The 24,313-nt window shown below is 39.3% G+C and overlaps 1 protein-coding gene across 2 annotated transcripts in view; it reads left to right on the forward strand.

The window, feature by feature from the left end:
- Positions 1-24,313, forward strand: part of CDC5L (cell division cycle 5 like) — a 34,416-nt gene that overhangs the window by 3,029 nt on the left and 7,074 nt on the right. The window contains exons 1-14 of one of the 2 annotated variants that reach the window (XM_068678792.1): positions 542-642; positions 1,011-1,222; positions 1,607-1,768; positions 2,292-2,419; positions 3,261-3,360; positions 3,612-3,830; positions 5,201-5,345; positions 5,810-5,998; positions 6,879-7,027; positions 9,632-9,794; positions 11,181-11,345; positions 12,680-12,760; positions 13,098-13,343; positions 16,005-16,202. In XM_068678792.1, coding sequence (XP_068534893.1) covers positions 1,689-1,768; positions 2,292-2,419; positions 3,261-3,360; positions 3,612-3,830; positions 5,201-5,345; positions 5,810-5,998; positions 6,879-7,027; positions 9,632-9,794; positions 11,181-11,345; positions 12,680-12,760; positions 13,098-13,343; positions 16,005-16,202 — 1,863 coding nt within the window. In that variant the 5' untranslated portion in view covers positions 542-642; positions 1,011-1,222; positions 1,607-1,688. Of the gene's footprint in view, positions 1-538; positions 643-1,010; positions 1,223-1,606; positions 1,769-2,291; positions 2,420-3,260; positions 3,361-3,611; positions 3,831-5,200; positions 5,346-5,809; positions 5,999-6,878; positions 7,028-9,631; positions 9,795-11,180; positions 11,346-12,679; positions 12,761-13,097; positions 13,344-16,004; positions 16,203-24,313 lie in introns of those variants that run through there. The other variant, XM_068678791.1, reaches the window with a different exon arrangement.

A 24,313-nucleotide genomic window follows, 5' to 3' on the forward strand; every position in this document is an offset into this window, starting at 1 on the left:
AGAAACTTAGTACAAGGTTCCTTCATTTTCATGAAGCATATCTATACATAACAGCATATTCAATTGATAGATTCCATTTGCATTAACCTGTGCAAAAAAAAAGAGGACAAGGTAATTTTATGGTGTTATTTAAAAAAAGTCACCTAAAGGTATCTGTTTTTTTCCCAAATGTTGTGCGATCACCAAAAGGACAAACACTTCTCTACCTCTATTGCTGTTCTCAAGGAAGAAATGCAGAACCTTTAAAAAAAAGTGCATAAAGAGAGCACTGAAACTAATCATTTTGGAACTCTGTCAGGCCTGTGAAGTAGGCCCAGTAATCATCTCTTGTCTTTTTCATCCCTTGTATTGATTTCTGCGGCCTTTGGAATGCAAATCCTCATTCATCTGGAGAGTAGAATGTGGAAAAGCAGCAGCGATGCTGTTTGCACTGGCTCAGCCAACTGCACGAAACCCACTGTGTTGGCTGCTTCAGCTCAGCCTTGCTGCTTTGTGAGCGCTCACGATCCATGACAATATAAATTGTTTTTGTTTTAAGGATGAAATTCTGAAAGCAGCTGTGATGAAATATGGCAAAAACCAGTGGTCTCGTATTGCTTCCTTATTGCACAGGAAATCAGCAAAGCAGTGCAAAGCCAGATGGTAAGTGACAAATGCCATTACTCAGAATGTGAGGTTCGTAATTAGTGGCAATTTAGAAGCTACTGCAGATGAATTTATGTCCACAATAGAACAATAGTTTAAGATTGTTTGATTCTATTATTGTAGATATTACAAATTGCTGTTGATTAACAGTAATGGGAACAAAAGTATAAATGTTCACTTCGTCAGTGACTGTCAGCAAATGCAGGATCGTGTTAAGTGTGTACATGATTTCTTTTTCCGTATCACATGTTTTAAATGAAAACGCGTATTTCCAATGAAGTAAAATTAGAATTAGTGGAATATCCTGAGTTGGAAGGGACCCACAAGGATCGAGTCCAATTGTCAGGTACTAAACTCTCTTTCAGATAATTTTCTGACAATGGCAGTTTTGGCTTGAGGATGAATGTTTAGAAACTGAAATTTCAGTTTATGTCAAAAATTGGAAGCCTAAAACTAATGCAAATAGATGCTGCATGAACCCATTTCAAAATCCAGCTGATCTGGCTTAGTTTCTGAAGTAGTACACGTATTTATTGAAATATTTCTTCATAAATTAACTGTACTGGCACAGTTAAAGGTGAGTGAATCAGTCATTGAAAGCCATACCAAATGAGCTTATTTCTGATAACTTTGGTTATTGAGATTTTTACCTTTTTCTGAGTTAAATTTCTGTCTCCTTACTTTGCTAGAATAGAACAGGGGAATGGATTAGGAGTCAGTGTCTGTATTACTGGATTAAAAATACATTTTAAAGCTCAAATACTTTTTTTTTAATAAAAATACCGTGTAGTAATATATCCTTTTGTATAGGAAAAAAACCCAAACATGTCTGAAATACGCATAACAGGATTTTGAAATGTCATTGTGATGATTTGGGGAAAGACTGTTTTGAAATAATTCAAGACAAATCATTGGATAACTTGGAATTGTACCTCATTTTGTTTTTTTCACTTTTGAACAGGTACGAATGGCTAGACCCAAGCATCAAAAAGACAGAGTGGTCACGGGAAGAAGAGGAAAAACTGTTGCACCTGGCCAAGCTAATGCCAACCCAGTGGAGAACTATTGCCCCAATTATTGGGAGAACTGCCGCACAGTGTTTGGAGCACTATGAATTTCTGCTGTGAGTTACAGTGCTTTGCTGGAGGTGCATTGCAGGAAAATGTGCAGAATTTGTTGTATTGATATGTCATTTGCTTCTCCCATGGTGCCGAAGGTGACAGTCCTTTTGTAATCAAGCCCTTAAGGACTGTTTCTTTTCAATTAGTGTGTCTAATTTCAAGGAAGAGGCATCTCAAGTGTTTTTTTTTTTTTTTTTTTTCCCCACGAGGTTTGATTTCTTGTCCTCATTGTTAAAGGTTACCGGAGCCAAGTTTTCTACCATCGGCTTTGTCAGTATTGTATTTTATATAATATTTTATTGCTGTAATATAACACTAGGTTGGTTCCTCTCATCTAATTTAACGTTATTTATCTAAATTTACCATGTTCATAATCTTTTCAATTATTAGATAACAAGTTTAATTACAATACATGGTACAAGCTTAATTTTTCATCTGTTTTGGGGGAGATTTAAGAAAGGGTTGCTTTTTATGCACCTGTGGGAATACAAAGCCAGTTCTGACATACACACAATGTGCTTTTAGGGACAAAGCTGCTCAGAGAGACAATGAGGAAGAAACTGCCGACGATCCTCGGAAACTTAAACCTGGAGAAATTGATCCAAATCCAGAAACCAAACCAGCCAGGCCAGATCCTATCGATATGGATGAAGGTAAGAAGTTGTTCACTGCTTTTGACGGATATCTTCTGTCTTTGTTTTTTCTATTTGCTCAGCTTCTGTACCCTGGGTGTTTTTTGTGCCTTATTTTTAATTCCTCCTTAGAGATATTTTTGTTTCTTTTTCATATGTATTTTATCTTATTTATGTGTCTGGAAAATTGGTTCTAGTTTTTCAATCTTCTCTTTTTGGTAGGCTTCCTGCCTTCCCATTTGTTTTTGTCATTTCTTGCCTCAACTTCCTCTTTGTTGCTTTAACGACTGCACTGCCCATGATGATTGTTATTTCTGTATCTTCATCTTTTCCCACCAGCTGATACCTCCTGGTCGAATCCCTACTGAAGTGCAACAGTGCATGGCTTTTTTCCTTGCACATTACAATTTTAGGAATAAAGAATTGCACGTTGATAAAATTGTATGAATGGACCGGTGGTGGTTTTGAACAGTCATAGGTTCACAAATACAGCACCCTTGGATCTAGCTGGAAATGATATTAATAAATTAACCAATACAGTACTCATGGATCTAGACACACATGAAGATATTTCATTTTGTTAGTGCAGTCAATTTGCCGCTTTCTAAATATATTTTGATTTGCTGTAGAAATTAGTTGAATTATTTTTAGCAGTAGACGTTTTAACTTGAAATCTTTGCTTCATCAGGCTAATTAGAAAATATATTGGAACAACTTGAAGAAAACTGAAGTTTAACGATCATGCACAGTTCCTGTGAAAACATTGATTCATTCAGCTTTTAAACGTTGCTTTCTAACCCTAATGTCACATTTCCCCTTACTGCTATTTTTAAGTATATTGTATTTATCTACACTATTGCAGATGAACTTGAAATGCTGTCTGAAGCTCGAGCTCGTCTGGCTAATACGCAGGGAAAGAAGGCGAAAAGAAAAGCAAGAGAGAAGCAGCTGGAAGAAGCTAGGTAAGCTTGTGCTTAGCTTTAGATGCTGGCTCTTCTTTTGTGGGCTCTGGAGCATATAGAATGTATACATAGTCAGGCTTAAGTCATCGCAGAATCAGACTTTTTCATTGTTATCTAGGGCAAGAACTCACTCACATCGTATGCATATATGCAGCGCTATCACACCAGCAGTTGATGATAGTACCAGCTCTTGGGATAGAGGAGCCACCTATGGGTAGGCACTTCAAATCACAGTATTACTGTTTCTTTAGACGACTTGCTGCTCTTCAGAAGAGACGAGAACTTCGAGCTGCTGGGATTGAGATACAGAAAAAAAGGAAAAAGAAGAGAGGTGTGGATTATAATGCAGAAATTCCATTTGAAAAGAAACCCGCACCTGGTTTTTATGATACATCAGAGGAAAACTACCAGATTCTGGATGCAGATTTCAGAAAGCTACGTCAGCAAGACTTGGATGGAGAATTAAGATCGTAAGTATGTGTTATATTAGGGAGGGAACAGTGTATTGAGGGAAAAAACAACAAACACACAAAAAATATGTGCATGCTTATGTGTTTATATACATATGTATGTGCTTATATATATTTTATGTACGTTATATATATTAATAAATCATATAACGTATTTATACAAAACATAAAATGTATAGTCAAAAGTGTATAAATTTATAAACAATATACATATGTTATACATATATAAGCATGTATTTGGCATATATATAAGTATATAAAGATAAATACAATAAATAATAACGAAACGTACTAGGTCCTGGAAGTGTCTGAAATAGAACTTGGGCAGGGATTATGTTTTCCACGTGACAGATGTTAATGCGGGTCTTTTTCTGCACCTTTTTGTGCAGAAAAAAAAAATATGTCTTTTTTTTTCATCTTTCTAAAAGATCTTATTAACCTTTTCTGCATGAGAATAGAAGACCTTATAGACATTGGCGCTCTTTATATGGAAATCTTGAGTTTGAGGTTCATTTTGTTATAGCAGTAGATTACTCATAATATTGCAGTCCTTTCTCCAAGTCAAAACATTATTAATGTTGCTTATAGGAGTAACTTGTATTTATTGCAGTAGTACTTTTGATAGGAAAATAATGTAATAATTCAATTAATAATCTTAAGTAGAATTTCCTTAAATGCTTAATTTCTTCCCCTGCCACAAATCTCCAACCGCTCAGTTGAGAAGTCAAAGGCACATCTTCAGCAGCAGCAGCATGGCACGTATTTAACTGTAGAATTGCATTCCCTGTTCCTCCTGCCCTGTGCTTTTTACGGAGAGGGTGGGTCCAGTACTACGTGCAGTTTGGTTTATTAGCTTGTGGTATATTTAATTCTTTATGTATGGCTTTTAGTTTAGAGAATCTGGTAGGAGGTTCAAACTGCTATGTATTGCTAAGTTATGATCTCACAGGCTGACCCCATTGCTGTATGAAGAAAATACCATATTCATTAAACGCTGAGAACTTAGGTCCCATATTCCACAGAAAATATTCTTCCTTTAGCAGCTGCTGGAGGAATAGGACCCACTGATTCTAGCTGTGTAAATTCCTGAATGGGCATTTTGTCTTGCTTCATGACCCTGTTGACTGTAGCTGAAGCAACAACCACCTGTTGCCCAGTTCTGTAATGTAGAAGCATTACACTCTGTTGTAGGTTCTGCAGCAAGATCTGTAGACCCTATCTAATCACTTAACTTGTACACCACAAGTCAGTTCACTCTTCCCAAAACATGCTTTATTTCAGCATATCCAACTTTTGCTAGGGTACAGGCTTTTTGTTCTTTGTTTTACTTTGTAGCTGTTCTAAAATGATTCTCTTCTCTGTATTAATAGTGAAAGGGAGGGACGAGAGCGCAAAAAGGACAAACAGCATATGAAGCGGAAAAAAGAATCAGACTTGCCTTCAGCTATTCTACAGACCAGTGGGGTGTCAGAGTTCACAAAAAAAAGAAGTAAATTAGTGCTTCCAGCACCTCAGGTAAATAGCGTATTGATCAATAAACAACTTAAATGCCCAGTGCCAATCAGCAGTTTCTGTCCTGTCAGTTGGATCTTGTGATCATATTCATCTTACTATACCTGGGGATTTTCTCTTTGCAGGAAGGCATAACCTGACCAAAACCCATAAGCCTAGGTGGAAGATTGATCTTGGAGTGATTTTTTTCAAGTGGAGTTGGTGGGAAATGTCAAGGGAGATGTGTTGTATTATGTGTTTGGACCTTCTGTGCATGGGAATGGACATATTTTAGAAACAGAAGTTTTGTTCTTTAGTTAGTTTCAGCATACAAGTGGCACTAATGTAGTACACACCTGGGAAGTGGGTAATGGTGTGAGGAGACTGTTCTGTAGTGCTTTTAAAACAAATGTCAAGTACCTTCTGATGTACAACAGGCGTTTAGTTTTTCTAAAGATAATGTGTTTGTGGTTGTTTTCTTTTTAAAGATATCTGATACAGAACTTGAAGAAGTTGTAAAAGTCGGCCAGGCGAGTGAGATTGCACGCCAGACTGCTGAGGAATCTGGAATTACAAACTCAGCTTCCAGCACTCTGTTGTCTGAATACAATGTGACCAACAACAGCATAGCCTTGAGGACTCCGAAAACTCCAGCAGCACAAGACAGGATCCTGCAGGTAGAGTATAAACAGACAGAATAATCTCGTGGGTTTAGTGCAGTGGTCAGTTGAATAAAAGATGTAAGTACCACCAAAGCATTCCTTAGATGTTGTATGTTGCTGGGGTTTGAACTGGTACATGATCTGCAGGACACACTGAAAGGTATAGATGGAGACCCACTTCTATCTGATCAGTTGTTTTTTAGCAAGTTTAGCTTTAACCATTCTCCTGGTGCCTTGTATAGTTCCTCTTTGTGTAACTCACATCCTTTAAACAATTTATTTTATGTTTTTTTAACTTAGTTTGGTATCCAGCTTTTTTTTTTTCAATTAACCAAAAGTAATTAACTAAAACAATAAAATAATATTTCTCTAGCACTTTATTTGCTTAAAAACACTTAAGATGAGGATTCTTAAAAACCCTAGCTGTGCAACTCTGAATTACATTCGTGTTGCAGTGATTGTGTGAATGTCTCAGTTCTTTTAAAAACTGGTAGCACCAGGAAATGGCTAAATGAAATCATTGCTGCTATTTTGTAAAAAAATAAAATAACATGTTGATAATGACTTGAATATTGAGTCACTAATGAATCTTGCAAATTTATGTAGTCTGACAAACCAAAGGAATTTGAAACATCAGTCAACCCACTCATTTTTGCAATTCCAATTGATAACATATATGACTGGCAATGAAGATTAAAATTGCTTTCAGGAGAACTGTAGGGTTTGTAAATAACCTGTGTACTGGTGTTAAAAAGGGTTAAACATTTTCTACAAACCGGTTGATATTCAAATAGCCCTTCAGCTGTTCTTATTGATACTGAATCTGTGAAACATGTATAGCAGAGTGATTCTGAAAGTCTTGGTTAATGTACTGTCTGTGCTGTCTGTTCCACAGGAAGCACAGAACCTGATGGCTCTCACCAATGTGGATACCCCCCTGAAAGGAGGTCTTAACACACCCTTGCATGAAAGTGACTTTTCAGGGGTAACTCCCCAGAGGCAGGTTGTTCAGACTCCAAATACTGTGCTTTCCACGCCCTTCAGGTAAAAAAAAAAAAAATGTGTTTTTGTAACGGGTGCTTGGCTGAGCACGTATCTGATGGACTGAAGGAAGCGGCTGTCAATGTGTAAAGTAATAGGATATGACCAGTGCTGCAAAACAAACTCTAACCCCCTTTTATTTCAGTCTCTTGTTGAACAACTTTCTCCTTTTCTGTGTCTTTTGCAAGCTCAGCCACATTATCTTCATCTGTATATGTATAGTTTGAAGGAATTTTGGTCCAACATGAGCTCTTCTGCGGTCTGGAGCAATATAAGTTATACTGGAGTAATACAGGAGTATAAATAGTAAGATGGCATGTCATTCTGCGTGTGGATTCTAGCCTTTCCAAAGTATTACCTCTGAGCTGAAGGTGTGGGAGGTCCCTTAGCCAAACCCACTTGGAACTTTTGAAAAGCTGGGGTAAATATTTTATAAGCCATATATATCCAAAATAAAATATTTCTTATACTGCCAATCTAAATAGTATGGAATTGTTAGTTTAGCTCTTAGAGTGGGTCCTGAATAAATATATATCCCACAAAAGCCAAATAGCATAGAGCTAAAAAATATTACACTTTGTACGTTTTGTCTGTCAAATTTTTCAACTTAGGTTCTATTTATACTTGTACCGTGCCGTTAGGAAAAGCGGAGAATGAAATAAAAGGGACCTTTATGGCAGCTTTTCAAAAGCAGCTTTATTTTGTTATTTAAAAGTTGTATGCGAAAGCCCTGCTCTTTTAATTGGATCTACACAAATGATCTGTTGGAGTCAGTGGAGTGCAGAATGAATATAGGGTTTGGCCCAGAGTGATCTGGCTGCTCATTTGGGTTATTTTATATCAAAAAAACATTCTGATTCTAAAGACATTCTGATTTTTTTTTTTTGTCTGTTTGTCTTCTGCGGTGTAGGGTTTGGGTTTTTCTGTGTGTGTTCTTAGCTTCTGAAGTTCAGATTTGCCCGTGTAAGTATGGTAGCTTTGTGTCCATTTGGCTTGCTATAATTCATAGTTCCATATCAGTTTGAAAATCCAAGACCTTGAGAGGGGAAAAAAAAAAACACTAGGTTGTTAACAATAAATAAAAGGAAGCTCTAACTTTTTAAGCAGTCAGTAGTAAAGTAGAGCCATTGTCTAATGGCAAATAGAGGAAGTATTTAGGTACACCTATTTTTCCTATGATGTCATGAAATCTGTAATATTTTGATGTAAGCTCCTTATGGAAGTTGTTGCCTTCCATTAGATTTTATTGTGTCAGGTCATAGTAGTAAGAATTACAAAGTTGAATCTTACATGTTGAAAAATTTAATGGGTATTTAAACATTGTGTGTAACTGAGACAACTGGAAAAAAGCTATCCACTTACCTAGAAACTGTTTCTCCTGAAAAGTTATCATAAAGCTTTTATTTTTTTGCTAGTATGATCAACAAAGTAAATATATCCTATGAAACAGTCATTTGAAAACACAAAATGATTTTTCTTCTGCTTTTTTGTGGGTATCGTCCTGCAAATGTTACTGTCTGTATTTGTTATTCTAAAAGAGTTCATAAAAGTCTGAACAGCCTCAGGTGAAAGAAAATTGTCACTGGCCACTCACAGCCATGCTCAGTTAATAAGGCGCTGTGGTATCCCTTAGAAGAGGACTAGCAGAGCATGTCAGGCCTTGTATGCAACTGTTTATCCACTGTTACGGCATCTTACTGGCACTGCAGAATTACAGTTACTAGTAGTGGAAATAATGTATTAAACCATCTTGTCCTGTTTGTCTCTGCCAGGGTTATTCTCTACAGCACATTCAGTTTTCATTGCTGCCTGAACATGTTTACTTAGGTGCAGATGAGTACCATAGCGTAGGTTTTTTTATACCAATTTTACCCCTTCCTGAACCTGTTTTCTTTGGGATGTTTACCAGTGTCTTACCATTTTTTTTTTTAATGTTGTGTTTCTCACACTGTGTGGCCAAGAGAAAACTTGTAAAGTGCACAGACATGGCCCTGGATACAGTCACACTCTTTCATGCAGTAGGTTCAGTAGGATGGAAAACAATATTTCTTGTCAGTCTAGAGAAGTAGCAATTGAGGCCTACAGAATCTAAAACTTACTCCATCTTGCCTAACCTTGGGTGTTTAAAAGTGATTAGTATAATACAATTATCTCTTCAATAATCAATTAAAGCAAAGACCTGTCTTTGGGGCAATTCATTAGGTTGTAAGATGGGACAGCTGTTAAGCCATCTGAATTCAGAGTGAATGGCTTGCCCCAGGTGGTGGGGAGGTCAGAGGTTGCAATTAAATCCTGATTGCTGTATCCCAGAATGGGGACTGGTGACTGGGTAATCTCTCCTCAAAAGCAGTGCTGGGGGTTGATGTAGTTCCTAAAGATTCTCTTAATGTGTTGATGTGCCTGAAAGATCCTTGTGTACACTTTGATAGGTTTAAATAACTTATTTGATTCTTTTAATTGCATATTATGTTTTCACAGCCTCACACATGCAACTGGATTGAATGTGTTAATTGTATTGTGTAACTTTCTGCAGCACTCGGATGTTTGAAAGTAAAAATATTTTTGGGGAAAAAAAACAAATCAAAGTTGTATTTGCACTTCCTCTAGAACACCTTCTCAAGGACAAGAAGGCTTAACTCCTCGTGGAGGACTAACTCCTAAGCCTGTGGTTGGTACAACTCCTGGTAGAACTCCATTACGTGATAAATTGAACATCAACCCAGAAGAGGGGATGGCAGACTATAGTGACCCATCTTATGCAAAACAACTGGTAAGAACTGTATACGGAGTGGAGGTGAATGCTCTGTTAACTTTCAGGTTTTTAATTTCTCATCTTCTGACCAGAACTTTATAACAAGTGCTATTTCTACCATTTGCCTACAGGTCTGTATTTATCACCTGATAAAATCAAATCTTTGCATTGTCATACTGTCAAGAATTTATTTGAAAGAACAGAGATACTGCAAGTTAAAACAGCTTTGACTGTGTTTAGTGAAAGCACACCAGAATTATTCATCAAAGAAGATGTAGTTAAGTTTCAGTCTTACTTCTATCTTTGAAGCTGAGCAGGAAGTATATCTAAAGATTCAGTTTTCTTGCAGTCCTACTCATTCCTCAAATTCCTCATCATCCTGGCTTCCCGGTTTACCTACAGGGTCTTTTAATCAGTTTGTCTTGTTGACAACATTGAGCTGAAGGAGTTTAATTTTTGCCATAAGGAGCACTTGGTTTTAAGGTGTTCATTAATCTGAGTCCATCGTGATTCTTTCATCACCTTTGGCAACAGATGTTTCCTTTCCTGGAGATGCAGCCAGATGTACCTTGCCAATTAGACTTGGCATAAAAAGGGCATATAACTAATGGGTAGCACCTTGGGAACTTCTTTTATGTGGCTGATTCTGCAGCCCTAATGGTGGCTTTGCATATCTCCCACCAGAGCTATTGACGTGTTTCTTTTTAGTCCTAGCTAAGAATATCCTCTTCGAATTTTTAGCATGTTCTTCTCACAGAAATAACTCTTTGACTTCAGAATTTCTTTCAGCTTAAAGGACAAGGTTTATTTGTATTTTGGTTCTATTTTAGCCTTTTTGTCATAAGAAAGGAAAACAGGGGATTTTGTTTCTGTATGGACTCCACTGACTTCCGGATCCAGTGGTGATTGTGTCATTTTTGTCCTGTGCAGCAATCCACAGATACGTGACCAACTGCTGTGAGAAAAATTCTAGTTAGCCTTACAAATAGCCCCATGTCCATCATCAGTATGGATGCATTTTCACGTATTTTCAATTTTGGAAAGGCAAATATATGAGTCTCCACTGTTGTACTGACACTACTGGTAGGGGAAGGCGCCAAGCTGTTGTTTTGTATACTTTATATATTTGTATGTTTCAGTACCTGTCTTTAAGAAAGCTGAAAGTTGTCCTTTAGCATCAGAAAGTTTCTCTGTATGTTATGTGAATAAATTTTGGGTAGTGGTATATAGGCTAGCCTGGATTAGTAATGTGTCCCCTTTTTTCAGACCTCAAAAATTCTGTTTTTATTTGATTTGTGTATTACTTGTGTGTTGTTTACATCTGTTGATGCAGATGAATGGAATTTTGTCATACTGTGCATCAATGCATGAATTCAGAAACACATCTTATTAATATTCTGATAGGAGAGGGAGTCTCGTGAACACCTGCGCCTCGGGCTCATGTCCCTTCCTGCTCCAAAGAACGACTTTGAGATTGTTTTACCTGAAAATGCAGAAAAAGAACTTGAGGAACATGAAGTAGATGAAGCCTTTGTGGAAGATACGGCTGATATAGAAGCCCGCAAGCAGGTAGGTGTATGTAATGCAGATAGTGCTATTTCTTTAAAACAAAATATGTTCATTTTATGGTTTCATAGTGTCATACATGTTAAGTGGAGGTGGTACAGCTTCTACAGAATAACATGAAAATGTACTTGTTTACTGTGGTGGCAGCACAGAAAACATACATACAAGCAGAATCAGTTTTCTCTCTGAACCCTTTTCTTCAATGTTAGGTAGCATGCCTCATTTTTTGTGATAGTCTTTAAACATGTGCATGTCCTCCCTCCTCCTTTTGTTCCTTCAAAAATATAATTAAAAGCATTTTTTTAGCAGATATATGTGCTTAATTTTAAGCATGTGAGTACTGTGCATTTTTCAGTTTCAGGTTATATTCTCAGGGTTAAAAGTTACTGTTTTATAAAATAGATACAAATTCAGGCAGACTGGTGGAATACTCAGAGATCTACTAAGGAGTGAATTGTTCCCCATTTGTAGGGGGTTACCACAGGATTACTCAGGCAGCCAAGTTGTGCATGGGTCTCTGTTGTTGTTGTTCCAGAACTAAAGCCTGGAGAAAGCGATAGTTTGTTTTAACAAGTGAACAAAACAATTAAGACCACACAAACTATGCTCTGATATCTGTTAAGTGTATCCTAAAGCGTCCCATTTGGGGAGGAACAAATTGTGCACATATAGGCATCTGTTGCATGTAATAAAATAATAGAAGTCTGCATAAACATGGATAATTTAGGTGTGTGGAATAGAGAAAAAAATCAATTTCTAATATCAACTAAAATAATAGCAAACTGCCTTTCAAATGGAGGCATTACATGTCTAGGATCAGAACATCGGAGGTATTGGTCATCATCCCTGAAGTTTTAGGCAATATTTCCTTTTCATTTTGTATGAAAAAAAAAAAAAAAGAACTTAAGGAGAAAAAGCAGTATGTAAGAAGAAATCTCATGTTTTCATATGTTCACAAGTATTGTTTCACTGAAGTATGTCGTAAAAGAGGACAAAGATTTAAGAGTCTCTTACTGGCAGGTTTCCTATTTGGAGAGTTAGAGCAGAAGTAAAACCTGATGTGGAAAAATTTTTAAAGGACTAAGTCTGCTTGGGATGAACAAAAATATGATGGCTTGAAATAGCTTTTTAGGATCGCTGTCACAGTTAGTCTGCTGTAGTCTTCTTGTTAACTTGAGTCGCAGTAAATTATGTCATGCGAAGTGTGACCTACTCTCTGTGTTTTAGTACTTCAAGGAACTTTTGCTGCAGGAATTAGTTCTTTTTATCACATGTATTTGTAAGAAGCATCCGATTGTATTGCAGCAGCTGGAGTAACACTTAGCTTGTTTGTCTAGGCTCTCCGCGAGGCAGAGCGTGCGAAGGAACTGAAGAGAATGCACAAAGCTGTTCAGAAAAATCTGCCACGTCCCTCAGAAGTAAGTGGAAACAAAATTCACTTTGAAGAAAACAATGCAGGTTTTAACCATTGTAGGAGGAAATACAGCCTAGGTAGATCATGAAAGAATGAAATCCTTATTTGACTATGCTGATTTCAGCTTTTCATGTTGAAAATGTTCTAAGGTATTTCATACTTGCAGCCAAAAATACGACTGGGTTTGGGTTGCTGTATCTGTTTCATGCAGCAAGGGTTTCTGGCACCTGTTCACGTGGTTTAACTGATTTAAAATCATGTTTAAATAGAAGTATATGAATTTAATGTGTTCTTTGGTAATACGGTGTTTATGATTTTTTTTTATTATTATTCTTGGGCAGGTTAATGAAACAATATTGAGACCCTTGAATGTGGAGCCACCTCTAACAGATTTGCAGAAAAGTGAAGAGCTAATAAAGAAGGAGATGATTACTATGCTTCATTTTGATCTTTTACACCATCCGTTTGGAGACCAGTCTAGCGGTAAGAAGGGGAAAGGCCCAGGATTTGGAACCAACAATGCAGAACATATGGCTTACTTGGAACAAAATCCTTACGAGAAGTTCTCCAAAGAGGATCTCAAGAAGGTGAGAATTGTACAGCCTAATTACCCCTGACCTGAAAAAAAAAGAAAAAGAAAGTGGATTCAAGCCTGTACAGACTTGGGAAATTTCCAGAGCATTGTGTGAGGAGCTGTAAGGGTAACTTAAGTGTATGTTTTTTGTTTTTTTTTTTTTTTTCTTATGAGCTAATGTTCATCTCAACACTCAGCAGGATGATAATGATGTATTTGTCCACAGACACAGTCTTCTAGATACAATTTTGAATGTGTTGTGATTGTTTATCATTTGAAGTGAGAGTAGGAGCTATAAGCCCTCCACATTTATCAAATTCTACTTTGCCTGACCTATAAAGTGATATTAAAGTACAGACACTTCAATTCCATGTGGTATCCTCCCTGTGCTGCCTGTGTTGACTGTTAAGCCAGGATTACAAAGCATTTGTTTTCTTCATAGCAGTGCAGACGAAGTATGACAGTGGTAGCTAGCTTATAACTTGAAGCAGCAAATGGGGTTGTTTAATGATGCCGCTCAGGCTTGATCCAGCACAGCAGTGCCTCTTGCAAAGCCTGCTGGGCTGTGGCAACTGATCTTAAAGTACCCCTGGTTAAAGTGCTGAATAGGCAGAACAGGTTGTCACTGGACAAAATGAGAGTGTCTAGGCATTCTGTCCTCTTCTGCGTTGTAATCCCAAGCTAAATATCCTTGTACTGAGGCTTCCAGTTCGGGCTGTTCATTTATTTAAACATCTACAGATGTTGTGCTTGCTGCCAAGTGACAGACAGTTTAGACACACAAGGCTGTGGTTAGCTCTTTCAAAGAGCTTCACCTGTGAAGTTGTGCCAGTAACCTTTTACGAAATGCTTACAGGAATAAAAATGATTGAAAAGGACAAAATCACATGCCACCAAATCATGTGTTGTTATGCAGACTCCTGCTATCTGTAACTTGTATTCTGACAAGAGCTGTGGTAGCTCAGATCCTAAATCCCTTATTACTTTAAAGTGACTCTACAGATAAACAAGCAGATTTTAGATCTGTCTCCTTGACCATAGCTGACCAATGAATCAAGAGTCTAAAATAAAAAAACACTGGACAGTATGTACTTTAATTTGCTATTAAGTGAAAGATTACACTTGCAGATTCCTTAGCAGGAGAAATTAAAGATGGAAAATGCAGTTAGATCATGAATCTCACTGCTCGGACAGTGTCAAATTGTTCCCTTAGGATCAGCCTCTGAGTGCCTTCTCTTGTTTGTTTTGAAGTACAACAAGAACGGAGTTTGCTGTCACTTCATTTGGACTTGTTACACAGTCCAGTAGTTTTTGTCTGGAAATTTCCTTCAGAGTCCCTAGAAATTTTTCTCTCTTAACTGATGGGCAGTTCTTTCTTCATACTTGCTCTCTAACATTTAGAATAATACTCCCTGTTTGTTTAAAATCAAATTCAGGCCAAGTAGTATTCCTATCCGTAACCCTGTCTGGGGTTTGTTTGCTTTCCTTTTTTTTTTTTTTTTTTTTTTTTGTTCTAGAGCATGTTCTACTAAAATCCCTTCAAAAAATGCTCCTTTCTTTTCCTGATATGTAGTGTTCTTTTGGGAAGGATTAGCAGTGATGGTATATGCAGTGTTGTGAGCTGTGGAGCTGTTTTGCTGTCACAACTAGTCTAAGTAGTTGCAGTGTACAAACAGCTGCTAATTGAAATTGAATTTATGTAAGCTGCAACTTTGTCAGGTGTGGCTGGAGTACTTCTACTTTATCTGATTTGACCATCCAGGACAAGTGATTAATTTTTCTTTCCCTGGTATCTCTGGAGTGATTTAATCTAGCAATGCTTTGAAATACATGCTTCCTGGACAGTACATGCTTCCTGTTATACAATATAGGTCAGCATCCTTTGAGATATCTGCTGGTGATACAGAAATTAGCAGAATGCTTGTAAATCCTGTTGAAAGGGTGGAGACCCACTTGTAATCAACGAAATCCAGATCAGCAAACATGTTTACGTGTTCAGTTGCAAATAAATCGTGAAGAGCTTGGTGCCTGTGTAGCTCTGTGGGTTAGATTCTTTGTCAGTATTATGAGTTGTGAAAACAACATGGGTCCTTCCCATTAATTGTGATGTACTTTGGAAACTGAACTGGTAAGAGGAGAAAGCTCCTAGCTCAGTAGTAATTCTCTACAAACAGTGTGTGCTTGTTAGAGGAGCTTTTCCTGCATAAAAGCTTATGCAGCTCATCCGTTAATGTTTAAAGTTGACTTTCCACACTGTGTGGAGAAGGGCAAGCAAAAGGAAATGAAAAGTGATTTTTGTTGCATAGAACAGCTGCTTCTGTCTGTGTAGTTCTCCCTCCCCTCAAGGTCCCTGCTTTTATCTCTGTTCTTCTGCAGCAAGATGAAATATCTGGTTGTGCCATAGCTTTCATTAGCTACAGTGGAGTGATGTCAGGTTTGGCCAAATTATATAAAATGAGGGATAGTTGTGCTGTGAGTAGCCTTCTAGCCTGGGTTTCATTTATAATCCACAGCATCTGTGTTAGATTTTGTAGTTAGCTTAACCTGATGGTGAGCTTTTGGTATGCAAAGAGAAACTGCCCCCATGAAATGTGCGCTGAAGGACTGAAAACAAGAGGAATTTTCTTGTCCCTGTGTATTGTAACTGCAATTTATTTCTCATCATTTCCAACAGGCACAGGATCTACTGGCACAAGAGATGGAAGTGGTAAAGCAAGGAATGGGGCATGGAGAGCTCTCAAGTGAAGCTTATAACCAGGTGTGGGAGGAATGTTACAGCCAAGTGTTGTATCTGCCCGGACAGAGCCGCTACACAAGAGCTAACTTGGCCAGCAAAAAAGACAGGATAGAGTCACTTGAGAAGAGACTTGAGGTCAGTGTCATTTTTGTCTGCTTTTGCATCTGTTTTTTTTTTCTTGTTCCTTTTTTTTTTTTTTTTTTTTTTTTTTTTTTTTTTTTTTTTTAATAAGAGGTATCGGTCACTTTATAAATTAGGTCTCTTGGTGGGATTCCTTTGAAAAGGTTGTTAAGAAATTCTCTTAGGGTCTTCATAGATGTTCTTGAGGTGTTCAAATTGCCTTCTGTCCTTTTCTCAAAGTATTCTTACAGTATTCTCCTGCACAATGTCCCTTTGCACTATTAGCTGTAAGACTGACTGCTCATGTCACCCCTTTATTCTCACCTGGAGAGGTCAGCCTCTGCTCTCATGTAGTTCCATGCGGTTTGTTTGCAGGTTTCTTAATCTCTGCTATTAGTGGATGAGATACCAGCTCTCTCTGGTTTTTCATTTTGTCTCTGGTAGTGGGCAGTACAAAATGCTTCAGAGAAGGATGCTTTAAAACAACCTCTGTCCCAAACCCCTCTCAAGTTTTCAAATCGAGTTGGTTTCTGATTAATAGAAATTTATGGCATACTTTGCCATTGACTATTACATACGTGAAGGTTCAGCCAATTCCAGTGGTCCCCCAAAATGAAAACAGTGGATATTTGTGTTTCTCCATTACCAGGAAGTACAAGGCTTATTTATGCTTACATTTAAAACTCAAATCTTGAGTTTGGTGTCAGTGTTTGCTTCACAAATACTTCCTAAAAGCACAGAATGACAGAGGTCAGATGGCAACATCTCACGGATGTGCCTGCATGCAGTCTGAGCACTGTGGGAGAGCACTGGTACGAGGGGGGCAAGAACTGAAACGAGACCTTCCTGCTGCTTTCTGAGCTGTACAGGGCAGCGTTCTCCAGTGCCAACTTGCTTGTGCTCATTTATTCAAAATGCAGCAGTCACAAGCCTTAACGAGGCTTTAAGATTTGATGAAGTTACCCTTCCTGGGTTGCTGCTTTTTTTTTTTTTTTTTTTGAGTTACTTCACAGTCTGTTTCACATGTTCATCCTCCAATTTGTTTCTTATCTTCCATTCCAGCTCTAATGAGCTCCTCTATTTTGAGCTCTCCCAACCTCTGTCATGTTTCTTGGAGGAAGAATGCAGTGTAACTGCACAGTTAAAGGGTTCTGAGAGTTTGTTTGAAATGTAAACTACAAGGAATACACACGAACTCTATTGACTCACCCATCCAAATCCCATCAGAGCCCTCATCTGAGGAGAAAGAAGAGTTTTGCAGATGGGTTGTACTACTTGGAGCAGCTTCTTGATCTGGTTTGTGACACAGTGTAGGACTCCACTAAGCCAACAGTGGGTTTACTGAGACTGGGTGATTCCTTGTTTTGAGGCTTTTGTTTGGTTCAGCAGCAGTTGGCAGTGCTGTGTGTGTATATGTTGCACATACAGCTTGCAGTTTCCCGGTATGATCGGTTAGGGGTGTTAGTGGGGAAGAGATCATCTGAGGTATAGTGCACTAACTAAAAAAGAGCAATTCAAACCTTTTGACACTGATTTCTAGACCGTCACCCAAATGCTCCACTAAAAATGCAAATGTACGCAGCTTTTATGATAAAAGGTAAGCTAGGTTTAAATAGTTTCTTCCCACAAAACACTTGCAGTAAATCATCAACTGTTCTCCAAAATACCATTTTAGCCTAAAAGATTCTCTAAGTTATGTAGGCATGTGAGCATTTTTCCTTCCTTTGTAAAAGGAAACTCAAATTTTTAAGTTCTTCTGTATTTAGCATCAACATAGCTACCATTGGTGGAAGTAAACATCCTCAAACAGATACTGCCACAGAAATTACATGAGAGGGAAACCAGAAAGGCTGAATGTTCACTTGGCTCCCACGTGAGATACAGAAAGAGCATGTGTTCTGTGAAGTCTGTTGGTCGTGACTTGTCCACGCGTAGTTTCCCCAGTTGTTAGCCTCCTGTTTGGGCTGCGAGCCGTTCACATCCGTGCTGATGCTAAGCCCCTGTCGTGCTGCTGCTTGCCCAGCAGAGAGCACCATCGCCCTGCCGAAGGCTGTCAGCCTGTCACTGCACCCTTCGGAGCTCTGCTCTGCTGCATTTCCATTTAAAAAAAAAAAAAAAAGTAAAGAAGAAAAACTCTGAGCACAGCAGCACCCAAGCTTACAGGGCAGCAGGGGCTGCGCTGGCCTCGAGCCAGCACGCTGAGGGCTGTACCTAATTTGCGTATGAACGCTTTTGAAATTTCAATATTTTACGCCCCAAACTGCATTAGGAGAGTGAGTTATTATTAAAGTCACAAAGTCAAGCGGTTGAAGTTAGGGAATGCACAGGCAGCCTTCCTCTGGCAGCCTTGATTTGCCTACGCAGATGTGTTATGAGACAGCCTTTAATTTCGTGATTACAGCCTAGTTTTTTTTTCCACAGACTCATTTACTGCACAGGATGGATGGTGCTTGCTTAATGAGTAGCTATTGAATATTTTGTTTTCTCTTCATTGTTCAGTGTGTGGCCCAGTGCCTTTATGCTGCAGATTATTGCTGAAGTCTGAATTGGTTACTTCTGTGTGGGCTTCCTCGTGCTGTTAGTCTATCTCCTCCCAATATTTGAATGAGAAGTTGCCAGTGGCGTGCTCGCTGAGGGTATTGAAGCAAAGACAGATCAAATCATCCCTTTGTCAAACTCCTGGTGCGTTCGCTCATTGCTCTGTAGTCAGCTAGGAAATGCAGTACGAATTGGAGGGTCTGTCAAGAAAAAACTTCTAATTCACTTACCAACATCGCGTGGGGTTCCACAGAAGGGAGAGTGAACAAAGTCTGGCTAGCTCTGGCTGTGATCACTTGCTGCGATCACAAGGCTCCGTGATTCTCTACCAGCTTCAGATTAGCTGGGACTTTTGAGTTCTGCTAGGCAAGGTGTCATTGCTTGGTGTGCCATAGTAAGGTGGGAGAACAAGCTTGTGGCTGCCTTCAACATACCCCAAACCCCAGCCGAGTCATGAGCTGGGGCCAGCAGAGCTAGCTACAGGTGCAGTGGAAGTCCTGCTTTGCTTTTCACTGCTTTTTGTTGAGTGCAGGTGGACAGAGTTAAATTTGAGCTGAAAATTTCCCCAAGTGTGTGCAAACTGCGATTCAGTGCAGCTCTGTTGCCTGACCTGTTTTAGAAGGCCCTTCAGCATAGGTCATTGGCTGAGTTTAGTTAATAATAAATCAAAAGTGTAGCAGCTTAATGAAGAAATGAGTGTACAACAGGAAAAAAAGCACGACATTTTTTTCTACTCTGTTTCCAGAAATGGCAAAACTCACCTTCATTTTGATTTTTTTTTCCGAGTAAAATTGTCTAAAAGCAGTATCAGTTGAAGTATCAGCAGTATCAGCTCTCTTAATGGGAAGTATCTGACAACCTTAACGAAAAGCAGTGATATTAGCTCTCCTTTCAGTACCCTGAGATATTTGCTTGTACTCTTAACTTCCTTTGAGAGAAGAATGGAAACTAAAATAGTCTGCCAGCAGCAGAAACTGATGCTGGTCAGCTTCTGGGGCTGCCTGTTCCCTTCCCGACTGCACTGAGTCTGGTAGGAAAAACCCACAGTGTTCAGTGGGAGTTGCTGGAGACAGCTGCACATTGGGTAGTCACTGTCTAATACTTCCATATGGGACTGCTAACACCCTGCAGATCCTCTGGAGAGGGGAAAAAAAAAAAAAAAGGCAACTTATTTCTAGCACTGTCTTCATTGCTCAGAGATTACTGGCTGGATTGATGGTGTGGACAAATGCTCGTCTTCCTCTAATTGGCCTGTTCTCGCTGCCTGAGTGATTTAGTGGTGGCAGTCTCGTGTATGTTGACATGACATTTATCTCTCTGGAATTGATGGTGATATCACAAACAGATTTGTGCTGTTATTGATGGGCTTGAGCAAGCGAAGCGGAGCAATTGTGGACGGCTTCCGTTTGGCTGGATACCCTGTCCAGGCATCTGCAGCAGGAAGGCGCAATGCACTGATGGTTTTCCTAGTGGAATGTACAGCCACGTGATTGTACTTCTCATTTCTCTTCTTGTTTGAGGATTTTAGACTCTTTGAACGTGTTACTTACATAGCTTTATAGTGGGAAGATGTTAGTATGTGAACTTTTTTGCCTTAACAGCAAGTGCTTCAGGTCTGTGCAAGTGAATCCCTTTGACCTCGCTCTGAGTCGGGGTACGGCTTAGATTTGCTTGAATCCAGGTGGGATTTTCTGATCTGTGCAGCAACTTCTGGAGGTCTAGCACGTTTGTTTGAGGCTAGCTGCCCTGCAGGATTAGGCCTTTCAGGAAATGGAGTTTTCTCATGCACAGTAGCATTGAGTAACCACTTCTCTGCAGCATCTCATACTTATTTCTCCTCCAAGCAACGTGTTTATAAAGCAAACTATTCCTACCTGGGATATTTGTTAAGCTAGGAAGCTTATCAGGTGCAACAAGACAGTAGAGGCATCTGTTTAACAAACTAGTTCTTTCCTTTGTAATTCAGAACACAGGAACTTCCTACCAGCGTTGCTTTGTATTTGAAAGGAGTTCATAATATTGGCTTGCAATATTCAAATATTTTTCTTAGCATTGTGGTAGTTATGTCCTCGTTTCAGTTGATTGCTAAATCATCCCTCATGAAAGTCTACAGAGGAGGAAACTAGTTCATTGTGTACACAAAGCATAGTAAAATATCCATCCCACAGCAGGATTTGCAATATCTGGTTGTGTAACTACGGTGTGCACTGTCCCCATGAACGAGCTGGTAATGCACCAGACCGAAGCAGCCAGTTTTTGATCGCAGCCCAAGTCCTCTGAATTAATTTTCATTGCAAACCAGTGTCTTAGCTGGAGATTTATGGATTGTGCTGCACTGCAAGGTGTATCAGTTGTTAGGTTATTGGAGATTGTATTTTTATCTCTAGCATATGTGCTTTTAAAGACTGCAGTTTGTCTTGGATTTTCAGTCGTGCTGTTTCTAAGAAAACACCTGTAGAAAATAAAACTATGTAAGACTAGGAATTGAGAAGTTACTCATAAAACTCAAATACTCAAACTCTGGTGGAATCCCTGGGTGCTCTGCTTTTCTGGTCACATATACTCATTTGTACTATTGTGGTGCTGTTATGAAGTGTTTTCTTCTTTTTTAAACAAGGTTTGTTGAAATGTAGTTGGCACCAGAGGAACACATTTGAGGCTTATCAGTGGTCTCCACTGTCAAGCTGTTCAGAGTTTGATAGATCTGGCTGTTTATGCAAGACCACTAGTACAGTGCCTGATATCTGCTTAATGTGCACTTGCTCATCGGGTTGCAAATCTATTTAGTGTTCCAGTTTTATAGGGAATACACTTTTTTTTTTTTTTTTTCCTGGGCAACACTGATGGATAGCAGATCTCTTAGGAACTGTCTTTACCTCTGTGTGAAAACACTTCTAACTATGTACCAGCATGCTTAGCATGCAGTTTGTGTTGTAGCTAGGATGCTCCACTGTTTCAGCTCATGCCAAAACCCATCAGTGCTGCTCCCTTCTCTCTCTGAGCCCCCTGCTGTTACCTCTGATCTTGTACCAGTGCTGCTGCAACTTGGCATTAACCTGATTCAGTTTGTTGAACTGTCAGAAAACGAATTATTTTGAGGTTAAGAAGCAGACCCCTTTCCATAGCAGCTGGTTATTAGATCAGCCTAGGCTATTACACGTCACATCTTTGCTTGCAGAATTTAGGAATAGTTGTGAGGTCTGTAATGAAATTACCCTCCGTACCTATGATATGATAAATAAAAGTTTGTCTGTTGCCAAGGATAACTTCTGTGTACAGTGAGAAAAAAATGCCTTGCCAGGGAAGATAAATGGATACAGCCAGAAATTATGCACTCTCTTTCTCGTGCAGGTGGCTATTCGTTGCCTATTTTTGAGCAAGTCCCGTGAGCTGCGACTCAATACAGCTCATTGTAGCCTCCCAACTCAAACAAAGCTGCCGTTGCCATAGGCTCCCTGTGTTTTTGGTAGGGAGACAAGGCTCCTCCTGAGAGCAGCTTGGTCCGCCTGAGGGTTGAATTTCCCTCATGGGGTTCCTATTCTTTTTTGATTGCAGAGGCACCTTAGAGCACCTCAGATAACTGAAACAAACCTAGCTCTTACTGTCTCCCTCGGTTTCTCTGTCACTGGAACAGGACTGATGTCTACCTTATGGAGCTCTGTGAAGTGTGTTTGCAAAGCACTTGCAGACCTGTGACTGGAAATCGCTGAGTAAAACCTCTAAGCCTTAGGTGTGCTTTGTAATACCTGGAAAGTAATCGTCAATTCACAGCTGGCTGAATGGAGCTGGAGCCTTGCATCTGTGCTTGTTGCAAGCCTGGAATAAAAACCATTTTTAACTTTCCATTAGGTAAATTGACTTATTAAGTCCTTGGATTTCCCCATAAGTTACATTTCTACCTCTACCCCACTCTGAAACCTTCATCACCGTGAGCAAGCAGGAAGAAAGCAGATGTAGTTTTACTCAAATTTGGCTGTTCTCTAGGACTTAAAGGCTTACAGAGGTGACATTGCTCAGGCTGCCAGTTGAACAGCTTTGAGAAACAAAACTATGCTTTTGCTGCTAAACTGTTATTTTCAGAGAGAAATGCAAATACTTGATTTTATAGCAATTTTCTTACTGTTGACTTACTTGGGGACATTTGGAAGGAAGCAGATGACTGCCAGTAAGAGGGTTCTTCATATTCTTATTTCTGTGATCTTGCCTACGTCTGAAATTCGTCTTCAAATTGGACCGGTATGTTGTGGTTGCCTTTCTTCTAAGGTCATGTTTTGGGGGCTCAGTAACTCGTGTGTGTGGAAAAAAGCCTTTTTCCATTTGCTTACTTCATGTCCTCAGTCCAGTTCTGCCAAAACATTTTAAATGGAGAATAGAAAAAAGTTCTGTAAAAATAAACCTGAACTGCGTAGCAGTTACTTTTTTGTGGCCAGTTGCTCCTAGTATGGGGAAATTTTTCCTCGGTGCCTAAAACAATTGACTTCCTGTGCGTTGCCTGGTGAAATCAGGTTTTGCATGTGAAAATGGAGTTTGGAATGGGAACCCGTGTGCTGAGGAATAAAGTTCAGCATTAAGAGAGCTCGTCATTGCTAAAGGTCTTTGCGCACCATCACTTTTGCAAACTGCTTTTTGACAGAAAGAGGGAAAAATCGATACGGTTTGTTGGTGCAAGCCACCACATCTACAGAGCCTGTCCGAATGTGGAGTAGTGTCAGAGCCTGTGGATGTTGTGCCAGTGGGAGTTGCTGCTTGTGAAGTAACTTGTTGCATTTATGCTCGTGTAGTGGTAGCTGCTGGAGTGGAGCGCTAATGACTGTGGTAAGCTCATTGCAGGGCTTCTGCTGTGTACGAAGAGGGACTCGGGCTGCCTGCTAATGGTTTGTGGCGTGGGCTTCCACAAGATTTTTGCCTCGCCTCTGGAAGAGGCTGGTCTGAGAATGTTGGATTTGCAGTGATGCTTTCTGAAGTTACCTGTATTTGGCTTGCAGCCCTATTATCTTATTGGATGCTGCAATAACCTATGTTTGCTTACAGCTAAAAAAAATCTCTGAAATCATTCTTGTAGATCAGCAGTGACTACAAACTTAGCCAGTAACTTTCTGTAAAGCTAGACAGTTGGATGTTATGAACTTCTGTGAGACCACTTGCTCTTTACGTACCTTGCACCATCACTCCACAGCCCTACCAGCTCCTGTTGTGATGCTTGAAAGCGAGGTGTTGTGATTTCTGGAACAGTTCACATGGAGATTGCACTTGGGTTATTGGTTTCAGCTGGGGACGGATGGAATGGCCTTCTGCAGATATCAGTAAATAATAATGGTAATGATCAGTAAGCAGTAGAATATTTTTAAGTAGAGTAATTAACTTTTTTAAAAAATGTGCTATTGTAGAGTGTACCTTTTGAGCTCGTTAAGGCAGATCACCTCTGTGCAGAGGGCATTACAGTCATCATTGGCTCAGGGATGGTGTGAAATGCTGTCAAAAGCTGCTCAGCATGACATGGCATTCATCTCTTCATCTTGCTGCTCGTTAACTCCTTTCAGCTGCTCTGGCTTACCAAGTCAAAACAAGGCAAGTTCACAAACCCTGCT

The sequence above is a fragment of the Anas acuta genome, chromosome 3 (assembly GCF_963932015.1).
Source record: "Anas acuta chromosome 3, bAnaAcu1.1, whole genome shotgun sequence".
NCBI classification, from domain to species: Eukaryota; Metazoa; Chordata; class Aves; order Anseriformes; family Anatidae; genus Anas; species Anas acuta.